The 15,888-nt window shown below is 31.4% G+C and overlaps 1 protein-coding gene across 1 annotated transcript; it reads right to left on the bottom strand.

Annotated features, from left to right (window-relative positions):
* Positions 1 to 8,955: 8,955 nt before the first annotated feature.
* On the bottom strand, positions 8,956 to 13,064 carry LOC129286403 (probable ribosome-binding factor A, chloroplastic). The gene is made up of 4 exons (XM_054922363.1): positions 12,573 to 13,064; positions 11,010 to 11,183; positions 10,246 to 10,449; positions 8,956 to 9,331 (listed from the first exon to the last, which is right to left on the bottom strand). Exons 1-3 carry the CDS (start codon positions 12,927 to 12,929, stop codon positions 10,309 to 10,311), a joined length of 672 nt encoding a protein of 223 aa, XP_054778338.1. The 5' UTR covers positions 12,930 to 13,064; the 3' UTR covers positions 8,956 to 9,331; positions 10,246 to 10,308.
* Positions 13,065 to 15,888: the final 2,824 nt, after the last annotated feature.

Genomic DNA, 15,888 nt, shown 5'->3' with positions numbered 1-15,888 from the left:
TAATAAGCAAGGTTTTTGGAGAATTCCTTAATTCATTTACCCTTGTCATCTCTGATAATACCTCCACATGAAGCAGCACTATAAGTATTGATAGAGCCGTCCATATCGAGTCTAACCCAATCAAATTTAGAAGGACTCCATTTAGCTTTATATCTGGTGCTATTGTTGTTTAATTTGTTGATTTTGGATTGAAGTTTTAGGTCATAATTTTATTTTAGGAAGGATAAGTAGTTTTATTTTATCTAAAAAGCTGCAAAACGTTTTTGCTAGGGAACAATTTTTTTTTTTCAAGCTTTGTGATTTTATCTTCATAATTTTAGAAAGGATATGATGTATTTTTACTTTTAAAGTATTTTTTGAAGAGCGCCTAACATTTTAATATTCTTGTTGAAATAATTTTACCCTTAAAATTATTAAAATGAATTAGTTTTATCCTTTGCATCAAATTTCTAACATTGACATGAAATTTTGATTTTTAAAAAAACTTAAAAAAAGATAAAAATATTATGTTTTAATAATTTTAAAGATACAATTATTTTAATAAAAATATTAGAATGTTGGATGCTTTTTAAAAATTATTTCAAGGAAAAAAAATATCTTCACCCTTTAGAAAGTATGGAGTTTGGGCGGGGCTAAACCTATATTTTTTTTATTAAAAAAATATAAGTTATTTTTAATTGAATCTCACCGCTAATAAAATAATTATTTACTTTTAAACTAATTTTATTTTTTTTATATTTACCTCTATTAAATACCTTATAATAAATATAAAATTATTATCAATAGAAACACTTTTAAAAAAAATAATAATTAAATTTTAAAAAATTAAAAATATTTATATTTTTTAATATTTAACTCTATAAAAAATATTTTATATTTTTAAATAGGAGTAGATTAAAATGTATTTAATTTTAATTATATTTTTATTTTGTCAAAGATTGACAGCCGTGGTGGTCCCGCTTCGCTTGTGGTCTGGTACCGGTACCGGCTAAAAGCAAATCCGTTTGGTAACTTCTTTGACGGAAGCTAAAAGTTACTTGGGCATAAAAAAAATACGATAAAAATAATTTTATAAATATGTTTTGAAAAAATTATTGAATATGAATTTATTCACCTTAATTTCTTTTAACTTTTGAAATGTGTTTTTTAAATATGATCTATTAATTTATGATATAATCATGCTACCTCTAATTTTTATATAAAAAATTTACAGGTAACTTTTTAACAAATTTCATATATAAATAATTAAATACACACTTATTATAAATGTGAGTTAAGATGGGGTTAAAATGTAAATTTGCCAACTTTATTTTTTGGTAGATTTGAAATTACATATGAGAGTTAAATTGTACCTATTTTTATAAATAATCATAATACCCTTATTATGTTTTAATTTTTTTCAGTATTAAACTATATATTTTTAATTCTTATTATTTAACATATTAAATTTTATGTTATTTTTTATTTTTTTAAATTTTGTATATTATATTTATATAACAAAAATTATCACTTATCATAAATTAATGTTTCTTTTGGTCATTGTGTATTTAAAAATATATTTTAAAAAGTATAAATTTTTATTAATCTAAAAAACTTTCAGTTTGTCAAATTAATTTTTTTAAAAATATATTTAAATATAAATTTCATTACAATAATTAAATTTTGCTAAATGAATTTTTATGAAACTCATTTTTAATGAACTGAAAATTAAACACATATTAAAAAGTACTTGGTTTTCATGATTATTTTCTTTTTCCATTTTGGATGATGAAGTGATGAACAATGTAAAAAAAACGTTTTCATCCCAAGGGGGCGGGGGGGAGAAAAACCCGTTAGACTCTGATAATTACGAGAAGGGGTGATTAAGAATTTTTTGATTCTGAAAAAGGGACGGACACGAGTAAAGGGAATGTGGATGGCGATGATAAAAAGCAGATAATGGGTATGACTCGCACATTCTTTTGTTTTCGGGAATTTCTAGCAGATTTCTCATATGCCAAAATAATATGCATCGGTGATTTTTAAAATTCCACGACATACATGCGATGCATCTTCAAATGCCTTCAATGCTTTGGAAATTCCTCCAAAATTTTTCACTCATGTTCTTTTCCCCCAATTTTCCATTTGTTGTTTGGTATTGAGAGGTCGCTTTCATAATGCGAGAACCATGGACAGAACTGACACAGAGCAGCAAATTGGATTCGGCTCCTATTTCGTCAATTTTTTTAATAAATCATTTCTATTAATTTCATTTATATTAATATAAAAAAAATTATAACAAATAAAAATGTTCAGAATTTTAAATATTGCCTCTATATAATAAATATAAAAAAATTTAAATGGAGTCAAAATACTAATTCAAGTAGGGCAAGGTATATTTGATCGTTTTTTATGAATATTGAATGGATTTAGGAAAAATTGACTCCTCCTCATGTTTTCACAAATTAAATGGGTTGAATGTTGAAATTGTGATATATGCGTGTTAAATTAACTGTAGTGTGTTGCATGTGATCTAAGAATTTGTATAGGTTTTTGGCCATGCATTGTGATTTGGACACTCTAGTTGCACATTTTGTGAAAAAGGAAGAAGTTTTGTAAAGAGTGCCCTACTTTTGATAAAAAAATAATTTAATTGTAAAATATGTGTCATTAGTTAGGGTTAGAAGAAAATTTTTTGTAAACATCTAAATCACCTCAATCAAATATTGGATGAAAATTTAGAATGTGTCGGAAGTTCGTCCTAAATGCTGTCATTTGATAGCAAAATGTTGTCAAATTTCATGCAATGTACTACGGCACATGGCATAGAGACAAACATACTGCGATGCATGTGTGTTAAGTCGCAACACATGTGTTGTTTTGTGCATAGTCGTCATTGTTCAAATTTTTATGCAAATACTTTGATTTTTTTTAAATTCTCATACTTTCGCACATGTTTTAAACTCTAATTTCTACAACAATAGTGTATGAGCACTTTTTTTTTTTCTTAAATTATAAAAACTTGGGATGTTCATTTATAGTTTTACAAACTTGGTTGTTATCTTGATGTTGAGAGTTTAGAGAGGATTAGTAAGGGCAGTCTTACTTAGGGGTGTTCAGTCTGGACCCGTCTCGATTGGCGCGGTATCGTCCCGATCATATCGGGACAAGTCTTGTCTTAGCCCGAAAATATTCGAGACGGGACTTTAGGGGATGAGACAGGAAATGAGTTTGGGATGGGATGAGATACGGGATTACCATCGGGACGTCCCGTCTCGTCCCGTCCCGAATATTATATAAAATATTTTTTATTTTAAATATATTAAATATATTAATATAATTTATACTTATATTAATTATATCAATTATAATTTAATACTTATAATTCTTATTTAAAACTAAATTTTTTTTATATTGATAATTTTAATGGCATGACATAAACATGGCGATATCTTTCTTTATAATATATTAATTATATTAATATAATTTATTCTTATATCTATCTATTTAATAACTTTTATTTATAACATATTTCTTGCTTCATTTTTAGAAGAGTGATTAGCTTAGCATATCTTCACTAAAGTAGAAGAACAATGATTTGATATTATATTTGACTTGCCTGTTGTTGCTAATCTTATAGCATAAAGATCACTTGTATTTGTTATTATATTGTGTAGTTGTGATTAATATAATTCAATAATTAATTTTAAATTATTGTTATTTATGTACTTGTGTTTTTTTGATTTTAAACTTAATAAATTATATGATTTAAAATTTTAACAAACGTTATTATCTAGATCTTTTTTCGATATTGTTTTATTTATCGGGTCGAAGAGACGTCCCGATCTTGTCCCCGTCCTATCCCGACTTTTAACGGGACAGGACGATTTTCGAGACGCGACGAGACGCGGGATCAAAATTCAGTCCCGATCTTTTTTTCAGGACAAGACACGGGATGAGGGTGTCCCGGTCCCGTCCCGTCTCGTGAACACCCCTAGTCTTACTTATCTATCCTAGAGTTTACATATTGAGCATGAACGGAGCTAAAACACTTTTTTAAGAAGACTAAGATGACAAAGCATATATAGTAGTCGAAAAAAGTGAAATCTATATATATTATTGATATAACATAAATTTTTTAACATATATTTTTATATTCAATTTTATGAATATATAATAAAAATAAATACATACATTAATTTTTTAAGTTTTACTCATCAATTTTTCATTGCATAAAAATTATTAATTATCATATCTATGATAAACTTTTTAGCAACTCTTCTCTCTATATAAACAATCATTAAATTAGAAAAAATTTATCTCCCCTATGAACATTGAATGATTTAAATACATAATTGGGTCTTAAAGTTCTCTTTAATCTAAGAAAGAAATTTTATTACTTGCATATTAAATTTATTATTTAGTTATTTCAACCGATAATCATGATAAATAAATATATAAAATATAAATACGGTGATTATGTTCAATTGTCATAAAATTTTTAAATCATTTATATTTTTTAGTGCAATGCTTGATAAAATTTATTAATAATAATTCTCATAATTTTTTTATTAAATATAAAATAAAATCAAAATCAAATAACATTAAAGCTTTAAGAACATATGTAACATTATCTTGTTAAAAATAAGTAAATTATATATTTAAGCTACTTGTAATGTTTTTTCTTTTATCTTGGCACTTAACTAAAATCTCAATTATGACTATAGATTAAGTCATACGATTAGCAAACTATAGTTGTAAACTTTAAGCATTTATTAAAAAACTAACCATAGTAGAAATGAAAAACAAATCAAAGTTTACTATAGTTAAAAGTTTTAAAAACAAGCATTAGAATACTTGCTTCATAATTCAACAATAACTTCATTTATAAATATAAACCTATCAAAGTTGGGACCTCAAGCTTAATAACTTGAACTCTAAAATCAAATATAAAATAATTTAAAATAGAGTAAAAACATATACGAAAGCACGAAAATTGTACTAGAATTGTAACAAATTAATTTAGGATCAAAAGAGTCAAAATATATTTTTAGCATACTATGCCGCAGCATAAAGCATAGCAAGCACACTTCAACAAATTTGGCATTACACTGTGGCATAATATTTTATGCTGCGGATTAAAATGCAAAACCCATGATAATATACCATTGTGACAAACATTTTGGTGAAACTTTCAACGTGTCCTAAATCTTCATTCGACATTTGATTGAAGTGATTTAGGTGTTCACTAAAATTTCTTTCAAAACTCTAACTAATGACATTAGTTTCATTTTCAAACTATGACCTGATCACAAATTGGACACCTAAATCTCCTCAAAACACTAGCAAAAATTGTGCTCTAATAGAGAGAATCATGACCCCTTTTGTTTTCTTTTTTTTCCTTCCTGTTTTCACACACGTAGAAGCTTTGTTGAGTCTGATTTTTTACATTATGTTGTAGCATAAATGTATTGTGTTGCAATATAATGCACAATGGGCCAGATTTTAATTTTCTCTCTTCAATTTGAACCCATGTGGCCCATTTTACTTCCAAACTTAATTCAATGGCTAAAGCCAAACTCAATAGACCTATTAGCCATATCTAACTATTATCAAACTCATTTATATTTAATTTACATAATTAACCTACATTAACTTAATTAGTGAGAAGAATAATTTTTGGAATGTTACACAACTAAAACAGTTGCATGATACTATCTATACATTTATAAAAGATTACATATAAAATTAAAAAAAAATTTATCTAGTGTCTCAAAGTTCCTATAATATGTCAATTAAAGAGTGAAAATATATAATTTTTATATTTTATCAAGAAAAAAAGTAAAAAGTTAGAGGGGGCCATGACCTACCCAATAGTATACAAGTCCCACACAATGCATTTAAATATTATAAGATCTCACAAAGAAAATTAGTAATATATTTAATTATCATTTTCCTTTGTTAAATTATTAATTAACCTTATAATATTTAATTATGTTATGTGAGACCTTAAAGTATTTTCCTCAAAAATATTTAGAACACAATAGCGAAGTTTGGGTTATGTACAATTTTAAGACTGAGGATTAAAAAAAAAGATAATAACAAGAAGATGGTAAGAAACTTAAAAATTTAACAATATTAATACTTAATTTTGAATTTCAGTTACGAAACGATGTCGTGTCATGCGTTTTCGTGGTGCACAGTACAAGTCACCCTCTTCCAACACATTAGGGTTGGATATTGGAAATTTGTGGGAGTCTCGAGCTAGTCAGTAGTCGTCTCTTTCCTCTCTGCTCTCAAACAGTTGTGAAGGAATAATCATCCATGGCGCCTCCACCAGGACCTTATTCTGGAACAAGCACCTTAGCTTTGGTAAATCCCCATGTTTCTCTTGAAAAAGCATGCTTTGTGTAACCGTCCTCTATCGCGGAGCGCTAGATTAGTTTTCCGTCTTCCCTTTTTGTGTTTGATAAAAGATATTTTAGAATCAATTGAAAGAAACTGGTACATTGGCAGGTCGCACGGGCGTCTGCTTTCTCTTTTGGCGTCGTTTATGGCAGCATCAAGCTCAAGTACCTCAAGGTATTCCAGCGAATTTTTTATATTAATGCGTCTGATCTTTGGGTACAATGGCTCACGTATTCATGTGTAATTGATCTTCCTTTCCCTTTCATTGAACCGATCTTTATTCGCTCTAAATTGCTTTGACCATCTAATTCATCTATTTTAGTTTTCTATCGAAAAGAATTGTTAAGCAATTTTGTTCCGAATTGCACTTCACATTGTTTATCCCTGGAATCATTTCAGGCATGAATCAGTTAAGCCATACATACAATTGTACTTTCATTAGCTTCCCTGTTAATCCAACCTGATAGCTGATGATTTGTTTTGCAACCGCAAATAGCAGTGTTCTCTGTGTTGATGTTTAAGAAATTTTAACAGTAAACATGTCACCTCTCCTTTGAGTAGTGCTTTTCTTGCTTGGGTTATTACTATACAGGTGTTTTTGGTGTATTACCATCATGAAACATCTTGGATGTGGGTCGACGTCCAAAATGTTAACTGTTTAGTGCACTGACTGAGCAAAGGTTTGAGGTTGAACTGGCAGATTTTTAAATGTTTTGGTATGAGTCAAAAATTGGGCTTGCAGATCATTACTGAATCCACTATCACGCTGATCTGCACTCTTGAATTAAATCAAGATCCTTTAGTTGGTTCATTATGAGGAAGATTTGTGATCTATGACTCAATGATCTTCATATGATTGCTAAGCATTTATCCTTTGGCTGATGTCCTCGGTATCTGATGGTTCCTTAACTTTCTCCCACATCTTATGATAATCGTGTGCTCTGTATAACTTCTTTTATTGTGTTTGCATTCATCCATTGATGTTTCCTTGCCTATTTGGTTTTTGCAACTCCCAGTTCAAAGCCAAATCTCATCAGAAGGCTGAAGCAAAGGCTCATCACTGACAGGGTCGAGACGGACGTGACTCTGTTCGCGGACTGAGGACAATACAACAATAATTCTTGAGAAGAAACTGTATCATGTTTCGCCCCATTTTTTTTTAAAGCTTTCTGGATTAAGCTTTGGATAATGCTATAGCAGTTGAATTTAGGTAACTATGATAGAATAATTCAATGATCATGCTTTTTCGTTGTTATAATTATCCTGTCTGTTTTGGAGCTGCGGATTTGTGTTGCAAGCTTCTATGATGCCATAGTGCATCTTCAACCTATGCATTTGGAAAAGATGAACACGGAGAGTTCTGCATCCATTGCACTTTTAACAGTTGCCTTAAGTTGGCATTTGGCTTTGACGAATGACCGCCGTACTTGTAATTTCTGGAAAACGTTTTTGTTAGAACAGTACATTTCTACCCATAATGCTGCACGGATATTTTGCCTTGTCTTAAGAATTAGGGTTGAAAACATGCAAAACCAGAATTGACATTTGACTCATTCGATGTTACTTTTGACTTATTCCAGGTTAATTCTCATTTAATAATCCGATGTCCAATACAATAGAAGACATTAGAGATCTGATCAGGGGGAACTAGTGTTATTTTGACTGTGTTTGGGGAGATAAAATAGTGTGTTAAATGCTCATTAGGTGTGCATTTTGAACATCAATTTGGGATTTTTGATAGCTCCTCTAAAGTGCAGCAATTTTTTTTCCTGATTGATTTATGTAGTAGTGAGCATCAACCCAGGTTCCAGCTTGTTTCTCTTGATTAATTTAATTTTGTGGCCTATGTATCTTTAAACAAAATTGGCAATCAACAAAACATCGTTTGCACACTTCTTGATATATATTCTTTTTATTTATTTACATTCTTTTACACATTTCATTTTAAATATTTGAAAAACAAAAACAATTTTCTTAGAATTTTTCAATGATCATCCATCTCAGTATATAGAAATCTAGTTATACAAAGAGTCACTGACCCTAATAGAAAATGTTATGATCGTTTAAATACCAAGTCTTGCGTTCAAGTGAAAACAGAAAATGCCTTTGAAAGAGGAGAATTATTTTTAGTTAAACCTGATGATATTTAAACTTGATCTAATTAGATAATCATATAAAAAAATGGAGATGTCTAGTTTCTGGGTAATATAAATAAATACATTGTTTCCACTTTCCTTAGATATACGGGCAAAGTAAAGAGGAAATGTCTCCTTGCCAAAGGCATGTATGGCTCAATAATAAGGAGCAGCCCGTAGTTTGCCATAAAAGATCAAAATCCTACAAAATTAAGCGCAACTTAATATACTGTAACAAGGATCCAAGATTTTTTTTTAAATGATCGTCAAACTTGTAACTTTCATTATGTGCCCTCCTTTGTGATTCCTTGCCCTGCATGAGTATTCAATAACCACCGGTCCACTGGTGCATATTACAAACATCCACCGGAAATACTCGCACCTGAGTAGCTCTCATGAGTTGAGCATCAAAGTTAAAGACATTAAGCCCTAGTCAACTGCAAAAAGCAATATATAATATCCACGCGCACTGTACTTCACTTGTTTCTGGTATGTAATTATTGGAAATTTTCCTTGTAAATTATGTGCTTTTAAAAAAATAAATTGGGGACCAACGATAAACAAATTTACACAGTACACGGAAAACCCTCTCCGATCGAAACATCCAAGGCGCTATGGGAAGCACAACGGTACACCATTAGATGCTTACATTCTTACATTCTTGAGCTAGCACTACCAGAAGACTTCGCGAGCAATACCACTAGGAGAGCATAAAGCCAAAATTTGGTCCAGCTTCGAATGAATCTGCCGAAGTTAGGCTTTGTATCTAAATTGTCCCATGCCACATGATTTCTAGTGAAGTATTTCTCCTGTATATGAGCAAGCAATTCAAAAACAAAACATATGATTAAAAGAAGGGAAAATTTCAGTCAGTCCCCCTTGACCCAACATAATTTCAGTCAGGCCCCCAAAACTCTAAAATTTCACTGCACATTTGGTGGACTGAAATGAAATTAAAGAGATGACTCAAATGAACTTATTATCCCTGGTGCGCATAAACATGTGTAAGAAAAATGAACAACTAATACATGTGGAATGAGAGTTGCAAATTTATAGTGATGTTATGCTATTCATGTTACAAATTCCACCTACATTAGTCATTTATTTTCCCTACATGAGTTGTTCGTGCATCTAGTTTCACTAGAGACAACAAGGTAATTTGAGTCATCTCTTTAATTTCATTTCAGTCTTCCAAATGTGTAGTGAAATTTTTCAGTTTTGGAAGGGTGGACTGAAATTATGTTGAGTCAAGAGAAGCTGACTGAAATTTTCCCTTGAAAGAAAGGAGAAATTATATTTTACTAGCCTGAACAAACTAATTACAGAGTTTATGCATGGGTCTTAAAATGGAATAAAACACTGACAGAGGCTACGTGACTTGACTGTCATCGGTCATCCCAATAGAGGATGGCAGTTTTGAATTTTAATCTATACTTAGTTAGACGTCTGTATCTGTCGTAGTTTTCAAGCTTTGCCTGCCTTGACACAGTCTGTAGTGACGTAATTGGCTGTGCTTATATCTGGACTTGCGAAAAAAACTTAATTTTGCAGGTTAATTTCCGGGGGAAAAAGTGGCACCTTATAAGCAATGAGAAATTAAGAATGGACCAACTAATAGACCATATAAATATGTGAAATTCATCAACGAAGAACAAAAAATTAATTCAGCCAGCATAATAGGATTGTCCAGGGTATTTCTTGGCATTAGTTCTTTGGAACTTACCGGCCAACAAGCAAAGCTCTATCCAAATACAAACAGGCATCACGTTCATCATCTAGGAAGCAGCTATTCAACATAAATTATGCCGTAGTCAGGGTCTTCATCATCCCACTCGCTGTCTTCTTCACGTACTGCTGAAGAATCTGATTGCTCTTTTCTCTCTGCACCCTTCTCCTCCTCCTTAATTTTGTCTAAAATTGCAAGCACCTGAAACATTAAAGTAGTGGATGACACAGATTGGTATATACTCATAGGATACTCAACAAAACAGTTCCCTGCTAGAGAATCAAACATTGTAGAATCCACAATTTTCTAATAAAAAGCCAAAAGAAGAGCTAGGAACCAAAGAAAAGGGAAACAAGTGAACGGGAGTAGCAGCGTGAGAAAATGCATCAATCATCCTAAATGAAGGTAAGACAATCAAGAGTGTTTCAACCTCTGCCCAGGATCATGATCCTATTTATTAATCCCTTAGTAAACAACCTAGAGAGCAGAATCTCAATTACAACCATAAATTAAGCCTATGAAAATGAAGAAAATTAAACATTGAAAGGAACAGTACGAAAAGAGAAAAGAACAGGAAAACTATGTAATTCACTTAATCAACAGTATATCCACTCTATTGTGGGCTCCGTAATCTGTACTAAGATGCAAGCACTCTATCTTGCTTTTAACTCCTATTCATCCCAAAAAATTTGCAGTCAAATCACCCAACTTACTACACAACCTAACAACCATGTTAAAAAGAAGTGGTATACTCATGTTACCCTGCTTCCTCTCTCCATGGATTCATCCTCAATGAACCGTATCTCAGGAGTCAGCCTCAACTTCATACGCCTCCCCAGCTCACTTCTAACATATTTAGCCTTTGATTTCAATCCAGCAATGGCAACTTCCTTCCCTCTTTCATCTCCAAAGACAGAAACATACACCTTAACCACCTACAAATATTGAGATAAGTCAGCATGACATAACTCTTATGTATAATCACAACCACAATACCCACCGTGAGACTGTGACAATTGTGGGGAAAGTAAGACTTTACAATATGATAGAGCTAGAGATTCACAGAAGTTTATAAATCATTTCGTAGGACCTATAGCAGAAGATTAAGGAAGGGAAATGATGTGAAAAAGGGAAATACCAGCAGTGAAGAGAATTACACTGAGGATCCTGGCCGTAAGGGTAAAGAAGAGGTGAATAAGAAGGTTTTAGGAGCAGCTAGAATGTAGGCAGTGTGTGTTGCAACTTTTTCTGTTTTAATCCTCCCTTTCGGACACGGGGGAATTCAGTCTTTTGGTCAGTGAAGTGTATTTGGGAGAGCACTGGCCTCTTGAAAATTCAACGGCTTATGTTTTGTGTTGCTGGTGTGTGTTTTGTGAACTGTTATTTGATTTTAGTTTCAATATATGGGTGTATGAGGTAGATGGTATAGGCTAATAGGCTTGAATCATTATTTCTCTTGTAATCCAAAATTATTATTCAGTAATAGTATTAACAGTCCCACATTGTTCGTAGTTTATTTCTGGTTGTTTTTGTTTGTTATAAGCTTATTAAAGTAGAGGGTTCTATCACACTATGACCAGTGAAAATTTGGCTTTCAAACATATCATAAAATATTGCATCAAGACGGTTGGTGGATACATATCCTCACTCCTAGCAAGACAAATATATTATATATGATGCAATATATATAACTTGATTATGTTGCTTTAATTAATCTGGAAACTGTAACTATCTCCATAACTAACGTAAAAACTAATTTATCTTGAGTTTCAAACAAGCATAATGGCTAGAAGTCACGCCAGAGCTGTTCCTGATAAAAGAAAAAAAAAGAAAAAAAAACACCAGAAGGTAAAAATACCCCAGCAAGGCTATATTCGAGTTACAAAGAATAAACATATCCAAGTCTAAGAGTCAGCAACACAACTTAGAAGCCAGTATGGCCTGGCAATTATTTATCAAGACACAATCCAACCAAAGCATGATGCAAAACTATTAAGTACAGACAACAGAGAGTTGAAAAAAGTAAACTAATCCGTGTGCACTGTGCAATGCATTTTGGACACTCATGTTAGACATTTTAAATTAAACAAGGACTCTCAAATTCTTTTCATGTCGTGCTGACCGTGTTTTCTTAGATGGAGAACAATCCTTGAAGCTATTATGCTAACCGATTTCTTCCATCGAAGTATCCAATTGCTATAATATCCGATGGGTACAGCCAAGACCAAGTAAACTAGAAATATTACTCGTATATAAATAAACCCACAGGTTTACCGACACCATACTCCAAAACAGCGTCACAGACAAATTCACAAACATCATACCTGCAAATCGGCGGAGACTTCAACTTCGCTGATGGTGGTGAGGGAGGAGAGGTATCGATCAGCTCCTAAGGAAGCTTCAGGTAGAACAGCATACTGCAACACCTTATCAGTGAGAAGCATGTCAGAAAGTTCCCTCCTTATCTGCTTGGCCACCATTTTAACTCTTCTTGGATTGGCCATGCACCTTATTTTAGTCGTCGTCACCCCAACAATCGTCTTGTCCACCTGGTCGCCCCAGCGAGCCAAGCTAACAAGACTATGGGCCCGAAATGGGCTGATTGAGGTTGTGATGAGCGGTGAAGAGATGCGAAGCCGAGAAGGACATGTTGCCAGAGATGGGTGGAGCAAGTACGGCATTGTTCTAACTTCGAATTCAACCTTCTTCTATCAACCTATCTAATACTGTAGCTTCTTCTTTATTTCTCCTGTGGCTTTGCCGATTTCCTTTATCGAAAGTGAAATGATCGAATCCTTGCGCGTTTCTTGGAATCTCTGGGTTTGAGAATGGACGGAAATAAGATATTTAACATTAAGATCCATTATTATCTACGTTAGTGGGCTACAAGATGTCTTAAAGCCCATATGAATAAACCTGACAAGTAAGACCAATAAAAGGAACACAGATTTTAGCCCAAATGCAGGGAGACAGAAAATTTTAGACCAACAATCAACAAGGAAAAAAATATATATATATTTACAAATGGATAGGAAATCAAAATTCGAATAGTTGTTCAGGCAGTATCTCGAAGCTGATTTACTTTTAATAGAATAGAATCCAAATCAGAAGATACATGCATGTAATAAAAAAAATTTAAATTTGTATTTTATTTTTGAAGAATGAAAATGGAAGAAGAGCTTGGTGTGTATAACAAAAAAAAGCACTGGATTCTCGGAAGCATCTGCCTACGAAGCCTTGCAAGAGAGTGCTTGGAATGATCCAAAGTATTACTGGAAATGGGTTTGGAAATGGCCAGGCCTACAACGTATCAGAACTTTCCTTTGGCTAGCTTTAAAAAATCGCCCGCTCACCAATGCTGAACGAGTAGGAAGAGGCATGTCGATGGACGCCTCTGCACTGACTACTATGCGGAGACTGAGGATAGTGATCACATTCTTCGCCGTTGTCCCATAGCACGCACTTGCTGGATGATGGTCTTGCTAGAAACAAGATACTCTGCTTTTTTCTCCAAACCTTTTGAGGAATGGATGCTATGGAATCTCAACCCGCAGCTTCAAGGAACACATTGGAGGCTTGGTTTTGGCACGCTTTGCTGGAGACTTTGGTCCAATAGAAATCGAAGAATTTTCTTTGATGACTTTGATTCCCCCCCCCCCCCCCAATAGCTTAATTTTATCTGTTTGTAATTTAGTCGATGCTATTCTCAAAGCGCAAGATCTAGTCCATGCCATTGGTCATGCGGCTTAATTTTTTGCACTGTTGATGTAAACCTATACATATTTGTTTAATGAATTCCCATTGCTACTAAAAAAAAAAAAAATGCATTGGATTGTGCAAAGTTGGGTCGCCTTGTCCAGCTTGGCTCAAAACTCCAAATCGTGGTTTCTAAGAACAGTATCTTATGTTTTTTTTTTACAAAAAAAAATAAAATCTTTTTAAATTATATAAATAATAATCTGATCTTTTAAAATGTTATAATTTCACATAAGTTCTTAAGAATTTTTATGTCAACAAATTTTAAATTTAAAAAATTATTTTACTTTTATTAAAAATAACAAGCCCCAATTATAATTTTTGTTTAAAAAATAATAATTTTTATTCTATAAATAGAAAAAGTTGAACAAAAAATTATAACTTATCAAGTGTAATTTTTGTTATTAAAAAACAAGCCATAATCACAACTTTTACTTAAGGAATAATAATTTTTGTTCTATGAATTGTAAGAGCTAAGCAAACAATCATAACTTGTCAAGTGTAATTTTTATTATTAAAAAATAAATTTTCAAAATAATAAATTTTAATTATAAATTTTGTTTAAATAATAATAATTTTTATTCAAAAAATTATAATAATTGAATAATAAATCATAACTTGTCGATAAGGGTAAAATACTATTTTTAATTTAAAATTTATTAACATAAAAGTCACCAGGCACTTAAGTAAAAATATAGCATTTTAAATGATTGGTTATTATTTATATAATTCAAAAAAATTTTATTATTATTTTTTTATTCTCACAGCGGGAACCCTTTCTTTTTCTTTTCTTTTTCCCTTCCTATCTTTCTTATTTTTTTCCCCCTTTCCTTTCCTTTCCTTTCTCTTTTCTTTGTTTGCAATGCCCATCGTAGAGGGTAGAAACCAAGTCCGCGCTCGTGTAATTCTTATTGTTTGTTTCAAGAGCCTCCAATATTTCCATTACCTATTTCCATTAAAAATAATTTACTACACATTACAAGGTTGAAACTTTTCATTAAAAATAAATATCTTTTTAAACAAATTTAATATAGTCAGGGTGAGGCGTGGGTAAAGGTTAAGGATTTAAGCTCCCTCTCAAGTCTCAATATATTAAGAAAACTAATAAAGTACATGTGTGATGCACGAGTTATCTACACCAATGTCTTTAAAGAAGTGTCAATGTTGCAGGAAAACTTTTTATAAAACAATAACTTGTAGTAAATAGTTTCTCCATATTACTATTCTATGTATAGTAAGGTTGTGTAATTATCGTCATTCACATCAAATATGCATATTAGAGCAAAAGAAATAATAAAAACTAAAAGCATACTGTGTAAACAGATATAATAGAAAACAGATTAAAAATCATAATTTTTTAGTAAAATACAAGGACCGTCCTTTTATTATATTTTAATCACACAAACCTCCTCTCTATTTTGAAAACTCATGTAAACATCTTTTAAAATTAAATACTCCCTCTATCAAAAAATGCAAAGTATTTTTTGAGGGGTTAGATGTTTAAAAATATAAGATATTTTTAAATCTTTTGAAATATAATTATTGCTTTTTTTAAAAAAAATGCCCCTATTGATAGTGATTTTATATTTATTATAGGGTATTTAATAGGGATAAATATAAAAAGATATGGTTAATTTGAAAGTAGGTAACTACTTTATTAGAGGGTGAAATTTAGTTAAAAATGTCTTACATTTTTGAATGGAGAGAGTATATGTTACATAAAACTCCATTTTATATTTGAAATTCCATTTCTATTCATCCAATCATTAGTTAACTATTAAATTTGACTTTTAAACTCTTAATTTGACTTAAATGCTCCTCAATAACTTAATAATTATCTAAAAATCTATATTTGCAAAAAAAATTTGTATATACATATTCAAA

Source organism: Prosopis cineraria, unplaced genomic scaffold (genome assembly GCF_029017545.1).
Source record: "Prosopis cineraria cultivar Desert tree isolate PC_DT_omini unplaced genomic scaffold, ASM2901754v1 PC11, whole genome shotgun sequence".
NCBI lineage: Eukaryota > Viridiplantae > Streptophyta > Magnoliopsida > Fabales > Fabaceae > Prosopis > Prosopis cineraria.
The sequence above is the reverse complement of the archived record's forward strand: the minus strand, read 5'-3'. Positions and strand labels throughout refer to the sequence as shown.

Bases quoted from the DNA above. Each gene is read 5' to 3' on its own strand.
- LOC129286403 (XM_054922363.1), bottom strand. From the start codon at position 12,929: ATGCCGTACTTGCTCCACCCATCTCTGGCAACATGTCCTTCTCGGCTT. The intron at 11,184-12,572 runs GTATGATGTTTG...CAATATTTGTAG, and splicing joins AAGTCTCCGCCGATTTGCAG to GTGGTTAAGGTGTATGTTTC. The intron at 10,450-11,009 runs GTAACATGAGTA...TTAATGTTTCAG, and splicing joins CCATGGAGAGAGGAAGCAGG to GTGCTTGCAATTTTAGACAA.